The sequence below is a fragment of the Parambassis ranga genome, chromosome 7 (assembly GCF_900634625.1).
Source record: "Parambassis ranga chromosome 7, fParRan2.1, whole genome shotgun sequence".
NCBI classification, from domain to species: Eukaryota; Metazoa; Chordata; class Actinopteri; family Ambassidae; genus Parambassis; species Parambassis ranga.
In genome coordinates, this window is record NC_041028.1 from 3,678,168 (window position 1) to 3,701,730 (window position 23,563).

A 23,563-nucleotide genomic window follows, 5' to 3' on the forward strand; every position below is an offset into this window, starting at 1 on the left:
CATTTAATTTTTTTATAGTACATTTTATGTTTTAGGCTGTCTGAGGAGATTTTTTTAATTTAGCTATGTCTCACACTGCTTTGTGTTGTGATCTGTCTCCCAGAAGACAAACCTCCTTCAGCTCTTTGTTTGTTGTTGTGCAGCACTTGATGGGTTCTGTCTGAGGGACTGGTCTCCCTCCCCATCAGGCCTCTGAAAATGATCCACCTGCTGCCGTCAGTCGTGACTTCCCTGTTGCCTGAAGCAACTGTCATCCCAAAAGATCCTGACGGCCGGGCCAGCTGGGGGAGAAGGGGCTGAAAAAAGAATGTTAGCATGTCTTTCCCCAGCTTGTACCTTAAATATCTTCCATGCAGTTCACAGGGTTTAATTTTAGAGCCTGCATGAGGCAGGAGCAAACGGCTCCCAGCTGAAGTCAAAGTCAGAGGCTTTTAGTTTGTTCTGTCCTCAGTCACAAACGGGACAGAAATTATTCTTCACCAGTAGAAGACAGACAGCAGACTTCCAGTATGTCTAACAGTAAAGAGCTTGAGGATCTCAATGAAGAGGACATTGACGAGGATGAGATCCTCGCAATGCTTTCGCCTGAGGAGCTGAAGGAGCTCCAGAGTGAGATGGATGTTATTATTGCTCCAGATGAAAGTGTGCCTGTCGGACAGAGACAGAAGGACCAGACAGAGAAACCTCCAACAGGGACGTTCGACCACAGGTCCCTGGTTGATTACCTGTACTGGGAGAAGGAGTCTAAACGTATGCTTGAGGAGGAAAGAGTGCCAGCAACTTTGCTGCCAAGTGAGGTAAGATCTTGAACCTTCAAATGCACTTTAGAATGTAGAACTTCAAATTTAACGAGTGCTATGATTTCTTATTTTCATTAGAAAACTTTAAGGGAGGAGGCTGAAGAAAAGGAAAAAGACAACGTGAATTATGAGGTGTATGAAGTGATAGAAGAAGTCATTGAGGAGGAAGCTGCTGATTGTGCTGATGGAGAGGAAATCATAGAGGAGATAATTGAGGAAATATTTGTTGAGTCGGATGAAAAAGACAAAAAGATGGATGTAAAAAATGAGGAAGAGATAAAGCAACCTGAGGAAGACAAACCTGAAAATACAGAGAAACCCGCAGAGCCTCCACATCAAACCCAAAATGTGCCGGAAAAAAGTAGTTCAGAAGACAATCAGGCTATTTCAGACACACCGGAGAAGACGGAGCCTTTAGATATAAGACCCAATGAGGACAAAAAGGAAAGTGTAGACAGTTCGCTTCCCAGAGAGGCTCCAGAGGAGCCACAGACAGATGACAGCATCGAGAAGCTCCCACAGAAAGAAGAGAGAAAAATCAACAAATTAAAAATTCCCAAACTGGCACTTAATAACTTAAAAATGACATCAAGACCTTCGGGAAATGAGACAAACTTGGAGTCAACGCTGGACAAGATTCGCAAAAACAACCCCTCTATCACTGAGGTGAACCTCAACAACATAGAAAACATTCCCAAAGAAATGCTCCTGGACTATGTTAACGTCCTAAAGAAGAATAAATACGTGAAAACATTCAGCATAGCTAACACAGGCGCTGATGAAAACATCGCTTTCAACCTGGCCAACATGTTACGAGAGAATCGCAGCATCATCACTTTGAACATCGAGTCCAACTTCATCACCGGGAAGGGCATCGTCGCCATCATTCGCTGCCTGCAGTTCAACGAGACCCTCACAGAGCTGCGTTTTCACAATCAGAGGCACATGCTGGGTCACCACGCAGAGATGGAGATTTCTCGCCTGCTCAAGGCCAACAACACCCTCCTCAAGATGGGCTACCACTTTGAGCAGCCGGGGCCCCGGATGGTGGTGACCAACATTTTAACCAGGAATCTGGACCGCCAAAGGCAGCTGAGGAAGGAGGAGCAGAAGCAACAGCAGCTGAAGGATCAGAGGGAGCTGATGCAAATGTATGAGAGCCAGCTGAATCTGCCTCCAGGTTTACTGGAGATGCTGGGATACATGCCGCCGATAGAACTCCTGCAGGAACACGGTCTCGTCCCCTCCACATTGGAGCAGGACTCGGAACCTGATCAGATGGAACAGCCAGAGCCACAGAAGCAGCTCAAACACAACAGCATTCCCAAACAGTCACCTGCTGAACCAGCAAACCCGCTAAAAGACGTCCAGCTGAAGAGGACTCCCAAGAAACGGGATCCATTTCTAGACCTGGACCCAAGGGACAACAAGAGACCAGAGAGCGCAATTTACCAGCTGAGGAAGACTCCCAAGGTGATAGACGCAGGCAGCGGAGCGATGGCGGACGAAAGAGCCAACCTGACGGATGTGATAAAGACTTTGAAGCCTATCCCCCGCAGACGAGTGCCCCCAAAGGTTGACCTCACACCCCGAGATCAACTCCTCAATGAGATCAAGAAGAGCAACGTGGCCTATCTCAAATCCGTGAGTACACCTAGTAACTATTACCGTGCACTCAATCGATGTTGGTAGTATGGAAGTTTGAAAAGCTTCACATGTGAATGCACCTAACGAGAACTTCATGTCCCGGTCTTTTGTTTGCTTGCAGGTGCCGCTCCCTAAAGCCCTGGAATCAAGTGAAACGAGTCTCCTCTGAGCCTCAACTCCTGCCTGTTTCTTTACCATATGTTTGTTTTACACACTGATGATGAACACTACAAATAATGATTGTTGTAACAGTGTTAATATACAACAAAAATATTGGTTAGTTATTGTATCACGCCTGTTAGTCTATGAAAAAACACCTATTTAAATTTACTGTTTACTGCATCAATCTTCATTAAAATGCTTTTTAATAATATATTATTATTAAAACAATTCACTCTTTGCAGAGTGATTATTTTTCTTGCCTCCAAGGAATAACTGCTTTTGCATTTATCTCAGACAAGTGCTGCGCGTATTGTAAATCTAGTCCAAAATTCCTTTCTTTATCCCTGAGGGAAAAATTCTTTAATTAATTATCATATTAGTAGAAAAAGTCAAAACCCCCAGAGATAGAGGGACTATTGTTTATTAGCTGAAAATGTGGACATGAATAAGCTTCTGTTAAAGTGCAGTTCTTTGCTGAAGAAGACATGCAACATAAATCCAGATTTTTTTTTTATTTGTTATGGAGGACAGCCATGTTTTACTTCCAGTTTATCACTTTGAAATAATGAAAAAAAAGGTACATAAAAACATAGATAATATATTATATAGCATCCATGAAACATAAACAATCAGTCTTTTGTGAAGGTAGCATGCACAAACTGCAGCCGATGTGCAAACGCAACAGGAGACGCCTGTTAATGAATGTCAGGAGTATAAACAGATGATAATCTGAGGGGAATACAGCATATGATGTCTGTAGTGTGGTGTTATCTAACCAAGAGGGAACTGTCATAACTTAAAAGTATCAATTTAATCAGTACTTTAACTAAGCACTTTGTATCCTGCAGCCATTTTATACATCACTGCATGCTATAGAACAGAAACAACAACACACCGTGACATTATTTATATTTAACAATAAAGCTGCACTTGCCATTCATTTTTTGCCTTAGTATTGCATAGCTATGATCAAAGGGGACACACTCAGGAGCTCTGTGCACACATATTTTTGATTCATTCTGCTCCTTCAGTGACAAAATTTGAGTTATTGCTGTTCAATAATAAGCAGGTCTGGGTGAGAAGATATATAAATATGCTTGTTCTGAGGTAGCAAACTGAAAGTAAATAGTATCTGATGAGTAACTGCATTTACCTACAATGAATACTTATGTCATGTAGAATAAGGTGCTAGACATGTTGTGGGTTTTAGAATTTTTTTTTTAACACAACACTGCTCAGACTTTTGAGAACCTTCAGTGCACATCGCCTCTCAAAACACAATGATTGTGCATCGTTATAACATCCTTCTGTGCTCTCCAGAGTACACACAAAATATTACAAAATAAACCCAAAGGGATACAAAAAGTGGGAATGCAAATGTCAGTAACTTTACATGTCAAAGGGGATAGAACTGAGACACAGGGGATGGTGCTGTGGATATTTAAATCCATACTTATGACACTGGCTTCTTTTGGTGAACTCTTGGTGGGATTCTTATTCCTTCAGTTTACTTTCAATGAAATCCTGAATCTTGTTGATTTTCTCCTCCTGTTGGTCCAGGAGGTCCATGATGATGCCCATGGGGGTCTTCTTCAAACCAACGCCTTCAATCTTGTTCTCCAGCCTGTTCTTCATGTTGCGCAGTCTCAGAGAGGCATGGATGAGGATTACTACGGGAAAAACAACAGCAAAAAAAGTGGAATCATCCGAGAAGCACTTTAGAAAATAACAAAACAAAATGTGATACTGCTGCAGCTCTCCGCTTTTAAAGCAGGAGTGAGGACACACGTATCTGTTATTCCCATGCTAGGCAGATACTGAATGTATGACATCAGCCAGTAAATGTGGATCTGTTCAAATCAACAACCCATAGCAACCCGTCAACACAAGGCAGCAGTGGGCACGCCTCCTGGGATGTGATCAAACCACATCATCTATCTGCCACAATGTCAGAGCTGCTACATTTGCTCTAACGATCCGACCCCCTAATTACCTAAACCACTCTGCTGAATGTATTCAGAGAAGTGTAGCAAATCTAGAAGTCCACAGTATACAACCTGTGTCATGAGTAAATGCACGTCAGTAACACTGTACATCCTGTTCAATCCCTGCAGTGACTAGGGCTGAGTAAGAGAGTGTGCTGGGAAAACCTTGCTCACCCACAGTTATGCATTCCTGTGTGACTCATCAGTCCCTTTAACAGCTTTCTTTTGTTAGCGATTAGCCACACTTTAGGGAACACAGGGATGTTTAACTCCAAAATGTATCTGTTGCAATTAATGAAGCTCTTAAACATGTGCAGGATGAAGCAGAAAGACAGGAAGTAACATGTCTGATATCTTCAGGAATGCAGGAGGGTAAAAAAAACAGCCTTCCTCCTACTTCATCAGTGACTGATTATTATCTGATGATGAACAAATAAAGACATTATTCTTGTCAATAAATCTCAGAAAACTTCCTGTGACATTATAGTTGAGAACATTTAAAACCAGCCTTCTAACTGTGGTGATTACATTTCTTTCTCTTCTTTGCTTTCTGACAGTGAACAGGAAATTCTTGTGTCATAGACTTACACAGCAAAGGAAACGTGATTCCGAAGATAAAGACCAACACGCCACCGCACAGAGACAGCACGAAGTAACTGGTGACCATGACACCGACGACAAACAGAGTGGGGTTCTTCCTTTTGAAGTTCTTGATGGTGGCCTTGTTTTCTCCGGCCCAGACTGAACCGGCAAAGACCAGGGTCACCACAGCGCCTCCCAGAAACATACCAAACGGATTCAGGAACCTGATTATTGAAATAAAAAACAAAAACAAAAACAAGATGTGCATTAATTCCACAGTAGGTGTAGGCATCTTGAACAGCACAACCTGCTGGTGGCTAACATTATAGTGTTACCCATATGAGGGTAAAAGCCTGCATCAAGGCCCATACTCATTATTTCCACTACATCATATCAAACTGTCTGCACAGATATGCATAGAAAACAGACAGCAGTGATATGTAGCAGCACATGTAGAGGGTTTGTTGTTAATTGTTTGTCAATAAAAGTTAAGTTGGAAGATGATCTACTAAACACGCAGATATTTTAAACAGTTAATCCTTGCAGACCAAAAGCAAAGTAGGGTTTAAATGTCTATAAAGCTGAGTTACAGGAAGACTTTCCAAAAAGCTGCCAGTGACAGAAATAGCCTGTGTGGTCATAATGGGTGTGGATAAAAGGAATGCAGACGAATGAAACTCACTGAGCCAGTGGATGCTAGCTTGCCTGCGTTAGCCTGACTTACCCCACAATGAGGAAAACCACCACGGCCACGGCGAAATAATTCGTCTGGTAGTACAGCAAATTGCTGATGACTCTGTTGTTCCACTTCGTTAAATCCCCGAACTCTGGTTTTCCGAATCGGTCGGCTCCGGGGAAGAAATCATCCCACGGTCTGAGAGGTGCAAGCTCCATCTTGGCTGCCATGTCTTCTCCTCTTCGGCGTGAACCTCAGCAACACACAAATACAAACATAGCCCGTGCGGGCTGCGTCATGTTTTGACAGGTCAGCTGATCTCACCGTCTGTGAACGGGCCAGGCGGCAACATCCGGGGCTGAGAAACTAGGCAAATGCGGAAGTGGCTGACTCTTGCTTGTTGGCTTTTATTTAAAAAAAAATCGCGAACGTGTTTCATTAAATGCTCGGAAGAATAAATCTATGGTGACAAATATGTATCTTCTCAACAATGTAAAGGTGGTCCATCTGAAAACAATTGAATAAAAAAGATATTTAGTATCACAGATCGGTAAATGAGGGGGCGTGGTTGACATGATTGACAGATCTGGGCTCGAACCACTGACCTGCTGTTTGGAGGAGGCCGGTACTCATGTTTTCATTTACTGGTTTTAATTAATGTTATTTTCTAGCTGTAGATGGCTTTTTCTACATTGTTGTTTTCTGTTCATTAGTTTTACCTTATAATGCTTTTGGGTGAATCAGTTTAAAATGTAAACATAACAAAAAGTGGACGAGTTAAACGAGAAGACGAACTCTCGCGAGATATTTGAGAAATACCCGGAAGTGTTTGGATGTTATGATTTGCGCAGTAAAATGCGCAGCAGCGACTTTTTTTGTCGTTTCTACTAATTTTATTCAATTTTATTTTTATCTGGCCCGTTTATTCATCAAGTACTGTACTTTTAGTTAAACACAAATTACATTTAGAAGAGGATATTAGCAAATGAAAAATATTATAAAACAATAATAACGTGTTTTAAATTTAACAGAGTTAAGAATTTATTTTATCTTTATTTTATCTTGCCTAATAAAAAATAAAAAATATATTTTTCACCACACGCTAATCAAAAACAGTCTGATGACGCTGCTGATGGTTTCTCGGAGTCGCAGCATGCAGCAGCGCATCTTTGACACTCGTGAACACAGCGGACAGAATCGAGGACATGGGACCGTGAAAGTATGGCGGATGCCGAGGAGCCGTAAGTCTAAATGGACGAAAAAATAGACATTTCTCATAGTTAGACATTATCTTATTGTTGTTAACTCGATATGCATTAAATGTGTTTTACTTTCTTCTTCCAGGGAGAAGAAAAGAAGGCGTATAGAGGACCTGACTGAGAAGTTAGTGACGAATGCTAAATAAAGGTCTCTGACTGGCAGCAGGTTTGCGTTGCACAGTGAGCAGCGACTGCTGGGCCAGGAGACATGATACTTAACATTTATTTAGAAAAGGATGAGACATTAGTAACCCCATTAATAAGTCGTCCTCTTTATTGTGCGGTATTTTTATTTGCGGTGGGAGATATAATGCCGGTGCAGCAGCTGCATTGCACTGTAGTCATCTTCATTGCAAAACAAACCAGGAACATTATACGTTGATAAGACACACACTGAACATCTGCTCACATTATTAGTACAACACCCGTATAACAGATAGTGTTTTGATGTTGTACATCTAATTTCTGCAAGTATAGCAAATACACTAGACTTCTGCTGATGTAAAGTGATGGCTATGATGTCTAATATGAGGTGTAGTGCAAGATCAGTATATCTTGTTGTGTTGTGTCTTCAGAATGGCTGTAGATGGTGGACACAGGGACGGTGGCTGTGACTGGGATGGTCGGTGGAATCATGTGAAGAAGTTTTTGGAGCGACCTGGCCCGTTTACTCATCCAGACTTTGAGCCGAGCACTGAGGTGACTCAGAAACACTTTCTTTTTTTTTGTATAATATGTCAAACGTAATCAGTGTGGTGCGATATGAATGTAGTGCAGGGGGTATTTATTATCTTCCATGTACTTGTCTTATCAGTCACTGCAGTTTTTGTTGGAAACGTGCAAGATTCTGGTCATCGGTGCCGGAGGTCTTGGATGTGAACTCCTGAAAAATCTGGTATGAAATTCATTGGTTGAAAAAAAAAAAACTTCAAAATGACAAGTGTATAAGCCTCAACTGTATATTAACATAATAATGTTTTTGTTTTAGGCTCTGTCAGGGTTTCGTCTCATTCATGTGGTTGACATGGACACTATTGATGTATCCAACCTCAACAGGCAGTTTCTCTTTAGGTAGGTGTCACCTCTGTTTTACATTAGACAAACATCATGTGTGGAATTTTCCGTACATTTGCTGAGAGCATTTTATAGTATTCTCTCCATCAAAGTTGATGTAAAATATCCTGTTACGTCTGGCAGTGGATTTTTGTCAAAGCCATTGTGATAAAATCAGATGTGATCAACCTTAATTTTGTCATAAAATCTCCTGGTTTGTTGTTCTACGTAGGCCCAAAGATGTTGGACGACCTAAGGCAGATGTGGCTGCCGAGTTTATCAACAATCGTGTCCCAGGATGTAAAGTGGTCCCGTATCCTTTTCTTGAAGACTTTCCTCCTTAACAGCACCTACATGTTAGTTTACGTTGTGTATTTACCAGACGTTTTTCCTTCATGAATAACTTGCAGTCACTTTAAGAAGATCCAGGACTTTGATGAATCGTTCTACAGACGTAAGTGTGTTTTTCTCACATGGCCTAAGCATGACCAAATAGACACATGAGAGGTTCTGTTGATTTGAAAGCACTCACCTTCTCTTTACAGAGTTCCACATCATCGTCTGTGGATTGGACTCCATCATTGCCAGACGCTGGATGAACGGGATGCTGGTAAGAATGTTAAAAGACGTATTTTTTCAGTGTTGTCATTAGCTGCACAAATAGATTTAGCTAAGCCCTATTTAAGTTTAAGTGAAATTTAAGTGAAGATTGATATTTGCCTTTTCCAGATATCCCTCTTGAGCTATGAAGATGGAGTCCTGGATGCTAGCTCCATCATCCCCCTCATTGATGGAGGGACAGAGGGATTTAAAGGAAATGCTCGTGTCATTCTGCCTGGCATGACTGCATGTATAGACTGCACACTGGGGCTGTACCCACCACAGGTAACACTCTGTTGTTGGTGGTTTCACCTCAAACAAAGTTTTTCTGGTGTCAGTGGAGGATTTTGTTGAGAGAATAGTCAGCCAGCCTATAATTATTATTTTATATTTTTTTATCCCACCTGCTCTTCAGCTACTCTTGTGGGCAAAAAAAGACAACATGAGCAGCAGAGATTATTATCTGTGGTGCACAGATAATAATCTCTGCTGAAACCTAAGAGCTATAATATGTTTGCATATTGATGATGCATGAGTCTCCTGTGTTTTCATTACACCTCATGGCCGTGGCAGTGCAGCGACTTTCAGTGTTTTGCCTCAATGCACTAAAGTGTTGTAAATCCAATATACTTTATATATACTCAGTCTTTACCAGACCTCACGTGGATATTAATATTAACCATCCCATCCTGAACACACTGACGTGCTGTTGTCCAGTAATACTCATAGTGCCACCTACTGACTGCAGAAAAAAACACTGTTTTGTGTTCAGTTGCCAAACAAGGCACAAATATTTTAATTGGCTTAGATAGCCTCTCTCGGAGTATATTAATATATTATATTTTTTGTATTCTTTTTAATGTGAAAATACTTTTTGTCATGTGACCATTTTAAAAAAATTGTAGTTTTAGAACAGGTAAATACCACCCACCTCTTTAAATTGGATTTTTTTCCTAGAAATCTAAATATTTTTAAAATATCGTCCATGTCATGTCACCAAGTGACTCCAAACTGTATTAAATTTTGGGCGATAAAAGAGATTTCTTTGAATTGGATTTGAGGGCTTCTTGGATTTCATGTGGAAAAATTGCAATTTTTGTATTTTTAATGGAAAGAATATCATTTTCTTCAATAGCTAGTGATGTCATGCAGTCATGTGAACATGATAAGCTGATTTGTATATTAAGAGACAGATGAGACATTTCATTAAATTAGATTTTGTTTATTTTGTATGATTATTTTCAGGGAAAAAAATAGATATTTTTAGTTTTTTATAAACTATTTTTAATACATATATGACCAACACGTCCAACATTAAGTAAGCAACTGTGAACCTCTGAGTTGAACAATGCCTCTTGGTGTCCTTCCTTTAACCCATCAGAAAGGCTGCCATTTTTAAATCAATTACCGTATTTTCTGGACTATAAGTCGCACTTTTTTTCATCCTTTGGCTGGGTATGCAACTTATACTCAGGTGCGACTTATATATAAAAAAATATACAATTAGTTAGCCTTGTGTCCTGACGTCCCATCACAGATATCATAGTAGCTGTTCTGTCCCTCTCCTGACGGTTCTCTTCCACCTCCAGCTTGTCCACACTTTGCATTCCGAGCATATGTGACGCGCATGTTCATGGAACATATGCTTGCAGCTGAGCCGATAGGCCGACAGGTTGCTAATTCCAGACAGCTGTATGAGCACACAGTAGTCTGCCTTTTACTCATTTACAGGATAATTATAGGAATTTCTGTGCGGTGAAGCTAATCATTTCTCTGCGTGAGAACTTGTTGAAATGTGTGTCTCACACTCAATGCCCTGCAGCCGCACCACTTAAGTTAAGGGAATTTAAAAACTTAGTGATTTACACTGGTGACTAATAGTCCGGTGCGACTTATCTGTGTTTTTTCTTTTTCATTACACATTTTTTGGCTAGTGCCACTTATACTCCGGTGCGACCTATAGCCCAGAAAATACGGTAAATTAAGTAAGTTTTGCTCCACTTATTAGTGGGTGTAAGCCTGATTAGGTAAATATTATGGAATTTAAAACACACAATGTTGCTCCACCGCCACAGCCATGCTATGTAATGAAAACATGGGATATTCAGTAAACGGCATCATCACCATGTGCAGACTTGTGACCAAATGTGACAATGCTCATGTGCCAGTGATGAAAACCCCACCACTGTTTTCCTCTGTGTCGACTGCAGGGCTCCATTGCCCTTTAATGTAGCGTTTTATTGCAGTAGTTTGTTTTTTATAATTGTGATTTATTGTTTTGCTTAATGTTATGATCCACAGATTAATTTCCCCATGTGCACCATCGCGTCCATGCCAAGGCTACCAGAGCACTGCATTGAATATGCCAGAATCCTACTGTGGCCCAAAGAAAAGCCATTTGGAGGTGCGGGCAGTAGTTCAGATCTTTCTGCCTCACTTCTGATCACACATGTGTGTCAGATGAACGGTCAACAGTCTTCTTATTCTCCAACAGAGACCAGTTTGGATGGAGACAATCCAGAGCACATCCAGTGGGTGTTTGACAGATCCCAGGAAAGAGCTGCAGAGTTTAACATCACAGGAGTGACATACAGACTCACACAAGGTGGAGAAAATCATGTGTTAAGTGTCACTTGTGTCCGTTTTTTTGACAGACTGTTTTTTCCCATTCACATGTATCAAGTGTCTGACAGTGACAGAACTAAACTCTGAGTGTTCCCTGTGTCACAGGAGTTGTGAAGAGGATCATTCCTGCTGTAGCATCGACAAATGCTGTCATTGCTGGTATGAGACTCCATTATGTTTGTCAGACAATAGTTGTTGCGCAGAGTTCTTGAAGGTGACATTAAGTGGAATTGATTCTTGGCTGCAGTTCACTTCATATGTTTTTTTTTGTTCTCCTCAGCTGCCTGCGCAACAGAAGTTTTTAAGATTGCTACCAGGTCAGCAGGAGAAACACATTCTGATCCTCTCTTTCTAATTAGCAGCTGATTTATGAGATGAAACTCACCTAATATGTTAATTTATTTTACAGTGCGTATATTCCTCTAAATAACTACCTGGTCTTTAATGACGTGGATGGACTGTACACCTACACGTTTGAAGCAGAGCGGAAGGTTTGTCGTGACTCGGTTCAGTAACGGTCTTACTAGCAGTGTAATGTGGAGAGGAATCAGTGGAAGCTGAATCCTTTTTTTTTCATGTACAGGAAAACTGCTCAGCATGCAGTCAAGTGCCGCAAGATCTGCAGTTCCCTCCTTCTGCCAAATTACAGGAGGTTTTGGAGTACCTGACAGAAAACGCCTCTCTGTGAGTATTCAATAAAATGCACTCTAATACATAAAGAAATAACAATGACCTGATTGTGTGTGATTTCTCTGTAGACAAATGAAATCCCCAGCTATCACCACAACTCTGGAAGGGAAGAATAAGACTCTGTATTTACAGGTAATATATATATTTAATGTCTGTCAGTGCTGCACAGTGTCACGCCATCTTCATTTTTATTAACAGTCATTGTAATGTTATTCCAGTCTGTAAAATCAATTGAAGAGCGAACCAGGCCAAACCTCTGCAAAACGTTAAAAGGTGATTTTTTTTTTTTTTTAAAACTTGTTACGCAAACATGGCCGGCCTTGTTTGATGAAGCTGGTGCAGTAATGTGTGTTTGTGTGTATTCCGCCTGCAGAGCTGGGTTTGTCGGACGGACAGGAACTAGCTGTAGCCGACGTCACCACACCGCAGACGGTGCTCTTCAAGCTCAACTTCACCACTTGAAGCTCCGTTACAGCAAACAGCACTGATGTACCTGAATGCAAACTGGATGTGTGAGCACAGGCCTACTGTGATGGTGCAGTAGCACATTTGATAAGATGATGTAAATAAGATGAGTACGGTCTCATGTGTGGGATGGGACTGGTTGTTGTATGAAAAATCCTTTAATAACGTTGTTTTTTTTCTATTAGTGACTTTGTGCGTTTGTCCTGTGTTGGTTTATATTGTAGCTTTCCCAGTCAGTCATACGAAAATCCTGATGTGCACTATATACTCTAATAATAAAGTTTTATTGTCATAAGGAAAGCTCTTTAAACATTTATTTATTGCATCTAAATGACAATTAAATTGCATGTAATTGTCATTTAGATGCAATTTTCTGGATCATTAATTAGAAATGTAGGCATAATAAAAACAGCCAGGTTACACAAATGTCACATTAAAGCTGCAAAAAGGGCCTTCAGAGCAGTTTATTAACAACTCAACTTTTTAACATACAAATTAATGTACATTAATTACGCTAATTTGCAATAACCTGTTTAATATTCTCTGAACTTGTCATGTTAAAGTGTTAAGCAGTCACAGCTAAAGTTAATAACTTTACGCAGGAAGGTGTTTATATATATATATATATATATCACACTTAAAAGCACTAGTTCATGTCATTCCAGAAATATCAATAAATTGATGGGTGGATGGATTGATATTAGTCTACGAGTGGACTCTGTTCCCTTTAATGTTTATTTCATTCTTTAAAGGTCTTTAATATGAATCATGTCCCACTTAAAATAAGGGTAAAACACAGTCTCACATTGTCCCATTCTTATGCTAAGCTAAGGTAGATTGCGAACAGCCGGCATGCTTCCCAATCTTTTAATGCTCTTTAAGATGAATCATTGCAAAGAGAGAAAAAATATGCACATTTATATTTAGAGATATGTTGTCATTTCCTGGCAAGACTTGTGTTTTTATCCCCTTAGTTTGACATTTTACTTTGACAGATAAAAGCTGTGAAAACAGAAGCAGAAGTGTTACTGTTTGACAAACTGCCTTAAAAAATATATTTAAGGAAAAAAAAAAAAGAAAAAGGAATGTGGCTGTGCAGGGAACACAGGCCCTGGCCTTCTTCAGAGGCCGTTTATCCTCTGTGTGTGACAGGATGTCAATACTCACTCTAAGCTTCTTATGGCGCTAATGAAAGTGGCCACATATTGTCCGGTGGACAGATGGTTTCTGTCTTGATTAAGTTTTAATTTTCCTGGCAGAGGGAGAAGGAAGCTGACGGGCTTTATCCTGCTGTGTTCACAGAGCAACACTTCTCTCACATCACATCCTCCATGAAAGGTACAGTATGACTCCAGGGAGAGGAGCTGATGTGTGAAGGTGCAGGTTTTCACTGAGCAGACGTGTTGACTGTTGTCTCTCACTGCTGCAGCGTTATTTAGCACCCGACGGGCGGTCTCGGCATTTCCCTCCACCACCTCCTCCACCCTTTACTCTTCTTTGAGGCAGAAAACTTGAGAGAGGGGAGAAACAGTTGCTGTAAACTTCTGCTGAAGCACGATGAAGGATTCAGCAGCATTTCATGCAAAACCATGAGCCAAGCAGCAAGTAAGTGATTGATTTTCATCAATGTCAAAAGTCTGCAGAAATCATCAATGACTATCATGGTCATTTTGCTTTATGAATAGCATGTTTTGACACATTTATCATCAATCATTTTGCATTAATGTGCAACATTTTTATGCAAAAGTACTGAAGTCAATCAACAGAAAGGTAACAGTAACTGTGAGCTTTATATATATATAAAGTCAGTCATAAAAGTAATCCAGGCAAATAAAGTAATATGCAACTTCATATAGATCGCCTCAGGAAAACTAGTGAATTAAAACATGCTGTTTTATTCTCACTCTGCATTATTTATTTCTATAATTTGACATAAAAAGTCCTCGTCCCAGTTTTTTCTTCTTTCCTCTGTGTGCCTCATGTTGAATGGCCAACTTGTTTGTGAAGGAGAGTTTAGACGTTCACAGCTGAAGGGATAAAATGACTCAGATAGAAGCACAGGGAGCCGCTCTCATCTCCCTCCACGGCCGCCTCTGATCAGGCTCCTTCTATTGACATTTCTTTGATTTGCTTTGGCTTAACTTGCTGATGTGAGACTCATAATTGAGCAAATAGATGTGCTGATCTTATGAACCACAGAGATGAAGAGTGAGGAGAGGCATAGGAATTTATTTCATGGCCACATGGTTTAAGGGGAAATAATGGCCTGATTTTCTTAATGTTTCCTTTCTCTGTTTTTTGTGTGTGTGTGTTTTTCCATGTGCAGGCAGGATGAACATATTGACACGACCATTACACTGGGGCCTCCTACTTCTCTGCATCCAGCTAGTGTCCAGTGGCAACCAAAGCTCCCGAGGACAGCCAGGTAGGAGTCAGACCCGACCAGACGGGCCCAGAGGGACTCATTACGGCTCCTGGTCATCGCTGCGTGTCGGCCAGGTGGAGAGTTCACATCCACCCTGAGACCCACTTCTTATTATAAACAAATGTAAACATAAGCTGTGGATGAAGGGCAGCTAATATTGTAAAATGACATGCATTCATTGCAAGACTGTTTATTAAGGTAGCTAATCCCTATCAAAGGGTTAACAAAGGGGGTTTTATTTGTTGTAATCTAATATATAGCACAAGCTAACGGTAATTATAATCTTGTCAACACTGTAGGCAAACAGGTTTAATCCACAGATATCTATTTTCATGTTAATTCCTGACTGAATCATTATAATCACTCAAAGAATTGAACAGCAGACGTGTGTAATTAGAGCTGTTAGACGTGTTTCATCCCTTTTATTAAAAACATACTCTCCACCTGACTACAGCAGCAACCCTGCAAAGATAACTGCAACCTACGACCCCAGTCTTTGTTTTGAATAATTACACATTTAGCTTATTGGCCTGGCTCTGCTTTGTATTCTAATTAAAACAGCCACTTTAATTATGAATAAAAATTAACCCCACAATCCTGCAGGTTTTGCTTTTGTCATGCAGCCAGGATAAAAAAAAAAAAAAAAAGATGCTTCAAAATTAGCAATATGTGTTTTTTTTTTATATCCTACTCTGTTCCACCCCTTCAGCTAAAAAAAAGTTTAGTTAAGGACAACAGCATGAATCATCAACGTGAAACCTTCAGAGCACAGCTGGATCCTTACATTTGCTTTTTGTTGTGAAATGGTGCAGAAGCAGACGTAGCTCAGCAGAGGCCGTCAGCGCTGTCTGTTCGGCTCGCTTCTGTTCATTTGGAACACAAAACCAGGTTAGAGATCATGCTGCTGATTTGTGCCGAGGTGCTTTCCCTCGTGGAGTGCTGATACTCTACATCCACTTGGTGGTGCTATAGCTTTAAAAACAACTAAACACAGGCTCTGTGAGTGCAGCCAGTGCAACAAAAGGCTGCATTTATTTCATTTTAATTCATCTCATAAATACAGTAGATGAGTTCAGTTTGACTATATTATCTTATTATGTGTACGTGTTGAAGAACATGGTGTAGAAATGGTCACCTTTCCCTTTTTCTAATGTCTTTCAGGGTCATCACAGGAGAGGACGGGGACGTGTGAAGTGGTTGCTGCTCATCGTTGCTGCAATAAGAACAAGATTGAGGAACGCTCTCAAACAGTCAAGTGCTCCTGCTTCCCCGGGCAGGTGGCAGGGACAACAAGAGCTCTGCCTTCTTGTGTTGAAGGTAATAATGCTGACACCCTCTTCTCACTCTCCTAAACTGAAATATTCTGACATGATATGAAAGTATTACATGTCAAAGTGGAGTCAGTTTCACCTGAGTCCACTGACACTGAGGCTTTTAAGGATGACAAGAGTGTGACATCTGATTGAAATATTTTTTTTCCAAACAACACAGTCTTTTTGAAGTCCTTGGTCTAAAAAGTGACCTTCTGCCATGGCGTTTCTTTTTCCCCTCTTTCTCTCTCTCTCTCTCTCCAGCCTCCATTGTGCGTCAGAAGTGGTGGTGTAAAATGGAGCCTTGTCTGGAGGGGGAGGAGTGCCGAGTTCTTCCTGACCTCACTGGCTGGTCGTGCATCTCTGGGAACAAAGTAAAGACCACAAAGGTGAGGCGAGAAGAAGAAGGCTTGCAGTAGACTGAGTCACAGTGCTACCACTATACTTTGGTTTAAGACACTGTATTTATAGATACTTAAATGCAAGCGCACAGTAAATCTCCAACAGAGATCCGGCGCACTTGCAAACATTCATCATAATGCTTTATTCTTGTAAGCTCCCCTTTGATGCAGAAAGATTCCAAAAATCAAATATAATCACAGCTCCTTCTGGCCGTATCAACCCTCCTGCTCTCTCACAAGGCACAGTGGGCTCAGAAAACATAATTCTATAATCTGGTGAATGATGGGGCCAAGAGGACAAACATGAAATAAGCTGTACTGAACTAATACTGAACACTAAAACCCATGTAATTAAATCTGATGGGCGAAAGAAACCAGAAGGAGAATACGCTTTCTGAGAAGTTGCCTTTTTGTTGAACTGTTTCATATGTATGATTCATGAGGGAGTGAGTAAGTACAGGCAGCAAGTGATCATTCAAAAATCAGGTTAGGCTCTGGAACAATAGAATAACACTAACCTTTGCCTTAGTAACCGTTGCTATGGCTGCTCAAGCATACAGTTTGAATTTGTAGTAATTTTTTGACACTGTGGGCCTTCAGTCAACAAAAAAAACATGCTTCTCATATTGAGATGACAGATTCTTACCTGCATGAAGTCACTCCCCAGTTCCAGATTCTGTGTCTAATAAATGCTTCACTCAACAGTGAGCAGTTCTGCACGCTCACATTTCTTCATGAAGCAGCCATCAGAGGAGTGTGTTTGTTTCCACACATTGATCACCTGCACTGGCACCTGCACCAATCTGTCCTCTGATATTTGCAGCCAAATACTACTATACTACTATATATACTGTTAGCATGCTGAGTATCTAAAATCATAAACAGTAAATGTATACTTCTTTTAAACCCACATATTATCTACATTATAGCTTGTTTCCCACAGTTGCTGGCCCTGGAGATAGGAAGTGTTAACCATTTCTTGCCATGATGCAGCTCATGCATCTTTTAGGAGAGAGACACAGACAAACACTGACACAAGGGCGTAGATTTTATCTTTTGACTTTGGTGGGGACCAAGATTTTTATTATTATGATGAACTAAATTCATTAGTGAACTTGACTTCAAGGGACTTACAGGTTTATATAGAGCTTATATACACCTTCTTTACGGCTGCCATGTCTTCGATATGCACCTATCTTGCACTCGTCGTCTCGCATGTGTTTTGGCGCTGCCAACCAACGTAGCTGCACATATGACAGCAGGTAAATGCACAGCCAATCATATGAGTTAAGGTAGGACCAGAGCCCTTGATATAACCTAATCAGAATCAGAATATCAAGGGCTTTGGGACAGGAGGATATCTGTTGGTAGGCCAAAAGAATGGAATTTAACCCTTCCTGCACCCAGTGAGAATCTTTTTTTTTTTTTGGAGGGGATCAAATTATTGGTGGGGACAATTTAGTTATCACTGGACACCTTGCACTGACATGAAAATTCAAGAAAGCAATTAATGGTTATTTAGTTTCAGACCTCTGAGAGCAAGATGAGCCATTAACATGTTTACATCAGGAAAGCTACATCCACAGTATAAATGATAGAAATGTAATGATTGCTCAGACCTGGGAGAGGCGTTCAGTGAATGGATGAAATCAACAATATGTCCACCAGCTTTGTCAAATTAAAATAACAAAACCACTTATTTTTGTTTTATTTTGCTGTTTTTAGGTGGCACGGTAGCACGGAGGACACGACCTCCCACCCCTCCACCCCTACCCGACTACCCCCCATGGTCTGCTGCAGCTGTCTTCAGGATGACTGGACTCATGAGGACAGCGAACGCCTCATCAGATAAAGCATGGGAACGATATACATTTAATTGGATTCTCCTGGATGCACTTTAAACTTGCTATTTTAGTCTTTTTGTTATTTTGGTTTCTATAAACACAAATGATGCTGCATTTTTTCCCCTCCAGTCCAAACACAGACAGCTTCTTTAAAAGTCAGTATCATTGTTTTTGTGCTTTATATGCTGGGCACATTGTGATTCACTCAATCAGAGTTTGGATTGGCCTGCTGGCAGACTCTTAAAAAGAGATTTTGTGGATTTTTTTTTCAGCAGGCAGAATGTGAATCCAGCTGGTGACTCTTTTCCAAAGCAGGAGGCCACAGTTACTGAAAAATTTATGATTATGTAGCATTTGTAGACAACATTGTCCCTTAACTCACTTAATACTGAGTTGTGTAAACAGGTCAGATCCCTTTGGACTAGTCCCTGCCACGAAGAGGTAGTCACTCACGAACACGCCTGCACACACACACACATGGAATACACTTGCGTGCACAAAAGGCTGCTTTTCGACTCCAGTGGTTGGACGGGCCACCACCTGCAAGGCTGCGATGGCATGCACACAAGCATGAAGCCCTGATGCAAAACAAGGACTGTTTGAAATGCTAATCATGGGGAGAGAGAAAGAGAAGAGGAGCTTCTTCACCACTGAGAGTCTTTACATCATGCTTTTTTTGTTTGTCTCTCTAAAAACCGAGTGCTCCTGTGGAGGCGACCCTGCTTATAGTTATGATGGGAAATATTGGTGATTCTCTGCCTTGAAGCAAAAACACAACAGAATGTTTACAGTCATTACCACTTCATCAGCTGTCCTCTTTGTGTGAGTAATATTCCTCTTGGACTCTCCCTGATTGCCTCACTTTTTTTGTCTCCTCAGTGCAGCCAGACGACTACCTTTTACAATGGAGAGGCATTTTTACAATAACACAAATACAGCAGCTTAAAAATGGTTCTATCTGAGGCACCAGGTTAGCGTGAATGCCACATGCTGTGCTGCTTGAAAGCTGCTGAATTCTAAGCAGTTTGCTCAACATAACACAATTATGCACTATTATTGTTTCGGTGGTGACAAGATGCTTCACTGAGCTGTCATGTGGATCAAGTATTTATATAAGTTTGCTTTGTAAACAAGTCTTTGTCGTTAATATTAGCAGTGCTGTGAACAGTCATCGGGATGATTTTAATATGTATGTAATGATACACTGTTCAAATGAGGAGATAGTTTGGATCAGCGATGGCAGTGAGAGTGATACACAGTGGACTTTTTACAGATTCACCAAAATCTTACAGCAAAATGTTCTTTTATAGCAGACACCAGTATGTACAGGAGTGACTGATAAGTCTGTGGCCTAAGGCTAAAGACATATTTTACCTTATCATCTGAGCAAATCCAGGATGACATGTAGGCTGCACTTATGAAGGGTTGTCCATCCTACTACATAGGTGATATTTAAACATGGCAGAGAGAGCCTGGAAGATGGCCCTTATCCTGGAAGCCTGATGATCACAATCACCACACAGGAGATCAGTGACAAGATCCATGATGTCATCTCTCCATATAACCAAGGTGCCAGCTCGCGGTGTCCCGAGACTCCTCGGCCTGAAGTGAATAGTGACAGTATTTAAGTTTGAGGAAGAGGAGGAGGAGCCAGGATTTTGAAACCATGGACAAAAGCAGAGACAACAAGTAAATCACAGAGTCTGCAGGTCCAAAAGGAGCCAAATCAGAGCTGCATGGAGACAGACATGGCCTGAAAAGGGGTCATACCCATTCAGGGACCTACTACACTGATCTCTTGAGACATGGGAAGCTGAGAGCTCTCCCTCAGGACAGCACTCCAACACACAAGTCCACAGTGGAGATGGCTTTCTTTCAGGCAGTTATAGAACTCCCATACTCCAGCATACTATTCACCAGATTTGACTACCTCCTCTTCCTGAGGATGAAGAAGCAGTTTAGTCGTCACCATTTTGACAGTGATGATGACATCATTGCTTTCTGGAGGTCTGGGACAATGACTCTGTATGACTGCTGTAGTTAGTGTGTAAATAAAGGATGGGCTCCCTTCACCTGTAGGCTAAAAACATTGAAGCTTATGATACAGTGTTGATTAATAGGACAATGCAAGATGGCAGTGCTTCAAACAGAAGTGTTTACATAGGGACATATTTATTTAAAGTGAGCCTGGAAGCTGCAGAAACTCCTTCTCACTGTCGGCACGGCTGTTGTAAGATAAAATGATTTTACACTGTAGAGGTGCTCATGTGATTTAGTGAACCTGTTCAAGGTGTAGCGCTGCACTGAAAGCACCATCATCCAGTATTTATTTCAGAACATCTGAGACAATTCAATTACTCATCTTATAACTCCACGTTTCTTCTGTTGTTCTTTTGCGATACAGCTGTAAACTCATTATCTTTAGGTTACAGAGTGTCTGTCAGACAATATATATATATATATATACACTGTGTGAACTCATCACCTCAGGCTTCAGAATGAAAAAAATCATTCCAGGTGCAAATTTTAATCATTTTTTTGTCAGTCGTGATTTTGTTCTAGTTTTGAGTGTAAAACCAACACCGGGAATAAACAAATAAAGATATGTGGTGTCTGTAAATGTTATTATTATTATTATTAAAGATGATTCTCTTTGATGGAAGCTTGAAATTAAGTTTACACACAGCTGAGATATCATTGCAGGTTAATATCAAGTGCTGGTTGAGATTTCCCTCAGAAGTCTTAACAGCATTCTGTTCAGCCTTTCCTTGCTCATTGAAGCATTCTACATTATGTGCTTCTGGATTCATATTATGCAGGAGTGCAAAGCTCATTGGAGATAAAGGTCTTGTGTTTGTGGGACTTAAAGCCTGAACAGACCTGGATAAAAAGAAAAACTCACGGAGCTACTATTCTTGCAAAATAGGTTGATGGTGCACTTTGAAATTCATTTTCTTAATCCTGCTCACATGCTATGTCATGATTGTACCAATATTTTTTTTTTGCACTTTAGAGTCACATTTGATGACTTTTGGGACTTTTCTGAAATAAAAGTTGGATTTTTTTTTTCTCATCGATGATGACACACATCTTCAAATGTGTGCCCTCACTGCTAAAACACCGTTAGCACTCACAGCTTACCGATTCATTTTTCAAAGGAGCCGGTGTGACATTCATTAGCCGACTTTCAGCAGCATCTCAGATAAACTCTGTGATTCATGCACACTCACGCAAGGTCTTACAAAAGTTTAAGAAACCTGCACAGTGCCGCTTGATTGTTCCTTTTATCTGTAAAACAGCGTTAAAGTCAGTCAAAAAAAAAAAAAGGAAGTTTAACTCGGGTGCCTCTTCAGCACCTGTGGCATTAAAAAGAAATATCCAAAATGAAAGCAGCCAGAATGAGGTAATGATGATGTCTTACACAGAAAAAAAATGCTTTATGTCTGAGACCAAAACATGCCACAAAATGAAGCCAATATAAGCAGCACTTTGTGCTTAATTCTCATATTTTTGGCAGCTTATTTGATGCAAGTGTCTGGGTGATATGCTGGCAGCCAACCCCTGCTTTCCTGTGGCTGTCTGTTGGGGACAGTAGTTCATGTTCACTAATAGAAAATAAACTGTCCTGGGGCACATAAAAAATCATAATGGAAACACTGCTCTACTCCCCTTTAACAACATTTTCCCCTCATCTAGAGTTGACACAATGAATGAACACAATTCTCTGTCAATGTATAGATATATATTGTGTCTGTGTGTGTGGACTGAATTAGCCCATTTCTACTGCAAACAGCTCAGCAGCAGACTGGATGCAGTTTGGTCATGGCTCAGAGCTTCCATCCTTTTGCCTTGTCATTATGCAGACATACTAACTGGAATCGAGATTACATTTTTGCTTAATTAAAACAGAGAGCTCAACAATTACACTTTAATGAACAAACATTAATTGGAGACCATTAATGTTATCAGCTGTGTGTGATGTATTCATATGTATTTGTGCCTCTTGGCTTCATGTTGCAGTAATGAAACAAAGGCTGTGGTTATAAATGCACCCATACCTGGAGGACATACTGACAAGCCACTGAGAATCACTCTATAAGTCGCAGGTTGTATCATTTTTATATATTTACTTATTTTATTTCTGTGACAAGGTGAAAATGTGTGTGTGTGTGTGTTTGACTCCAATCATAATAAGGTTTCATTTCAATGATTTCTGTGTAAATTATTTCATTCTTCTCAGCAAACAGGTGAAATCTTGATGAAAGGAATTGAGTCTATTTTCATTTCAAAGAGACAGCAGAAGATGAAATTAACGGCTTGTGAATATCAGGGTTATTGCAATGCAACGCCACTCCTTCTCCAGACATCAAAAAATCACAAGTAAGTGAAACTTTATTTGATTGAAAATGCTTCAACTCATAAAAGTAGTCTGACAGTTTATAAGCTGTATCATTGATTTGATTTATGTATATTATGCACAGATCCAGTTTATTTAAGTCAGAGCTTGTGTTGGTTTTTAGGTACTATAAGTTTAAAGTGTTTCCTGAAACAGGAAGTGGGCGGAGATACTCCCTCACCTCTGCAGGGGCGGAGCTATAGGTGACAGGAAGTGATAAAGAGGCTGTGTGCTGTCCTCACATTTCCTTTGTCATGCTGCCACATCAGTAAGTCGCCTTAATGTTATCTGCTGTTCTAACGTAATAAGATGTTTATTTGTACATTATTCTATTGATGAATATTTGTTGTAGCACTTATTTTAGGCCTTTTGGTGGATGCATTAAAATGCAAGTTACTCTTGGATCCAGTGTTCAAATGACAGATGTTCAGACCCTAAAGACGGTGATAGCTGTTGGAATAGTCCTTGGGCTACCCTCTAAGTTGATACAAGTCTCTTCAATGAAGAGCTTAATGAGACTTTTCCATCAGCTGTTGGAGTTTTGTAGAATAGAAAAGCTCATTTTTGACACAAACCTCCACAAACGCAAAAGATCTTTGAGCTTTGTTGGTTTGACATGTAAATGTTTCTTGGTTCCTCAAAC

The 23,563-nt window shown here is 40.5% G+C and overlaps 4 protein-coding genes across 5 annotated transcripts; 3 read left to right on the forward strand and 1 right to left on the reverse strand.

Moving 5' to 3' along the window:
- The first annotated feature begins 234 nt into the window (after positions 1-234).
- lmod3 (leiomodin 3 (fetal)) lies at positions 235-2,820 on the forward strand. The gene is made up of 3 exons (XM_028408970.1): positions 235-797; positions 879-2,444; positions 2,569-2,820. The coding sequence occupies exons 1-3, from the start codon at positions 510-512 to the stop codon at positions 2,614-2,616; spliced, it is 1,902 nt and encodes a 633-aa protein (XP_028264771.1). The 5' UTR covers positions 235-509; the 3' UTR covers positions 2,617-2,820.
- A 581-nt stretch (positions 2,821-3,401) lies between these two features.
- LOC114437980 (PRA1 family protein 3-like) lies at positions 3,402-6,189 on the reverse strand. The gene is made up of 3 exons (XM_028408971.1): positions 5,901-6,189; positions 5,183-5,400; positions 3,402-4,279 (listed from the first exon to the last, which is right to left on the reverse strand). The coding sequence occupies exons 1-3, from the start codon at positions 6,080-6,082 to the stop codon at positions 4,104-4,106; spliced, it is 576 nt and encodes a 191-aa protein (XP_028264772.1). The 5' UTR covers positions 6,083-6,189; the 3' UTR covers positions 3,402-4,103.
- Positions 6,190-6,976: 787 nt separating this feature from the next.
- LOC114438346 (NEDD8-activating enzyme E1 catalytic subunit) lies at positions 6,977-12,839 on the forward strand. 2 transcript variants are annotated; one of them, XM_028409609.1, is made up of 18 exons: positions 6,977-7,093; positions 7,197-7,235; positions 7,687-7,810; positions 7,926-8,006; positions 8,100-8,182; positions 8,397-8,477; positions 8,575-8,618; positions 8,710-8,774; positions 8,894-9,049; positions 11,066-11,168; positions 11,259-11,369; positions 11,495-11,548; positions 11,670-11,706; positions 11,799-11,880; positions 11,973-12,073; positions 12,148-12,211; positions 12,298-12,352; positions 12,453-12,839. In XM_028409609.1, the coding sequence occupies exons 1-18, from the start codon at positions 7,074-7,076 to the stop codon at positions 12,539-12,541; spliced, it is 1,389 nt and encodes a 462-aa protein (XP_028265410.1). In that variant the 5' UTR covers positions 6,977-7,073; the 3' UTR covers positions 12,542-12,839. The 2 variants fall into 2 exon arrangements, with proteins under 2 accessions (XP_028265410.1, XP_028265412.1); XM_028409611.1 differs by having other exon boundaries at positions 7,044-7,093; positions 7,197-7,259.
- A 1,294-nt stretch (positions 12,840-14,133) lies between these two features.
- Positions 14,134-18,532, forward strand: LOC114438206 (protein FAM19A4-like). Its single transcript, XM_028409401.1, has 5 exons — positions 14,134-14,149; positions 14,871-14,969; positions 16,131-16,286; positions 16,544-16,694; positions 18,406-18,532. Exons 1-5 carry the CDS (start codon positions 14,134-14,136, stop codon positions 18,530-18,532), a joined length of 549 nt encoding a protein of 182 aa, XP_028265202.1.
- Positions 18,533-23,563: the final 5,031 nt, after the last annotated feature.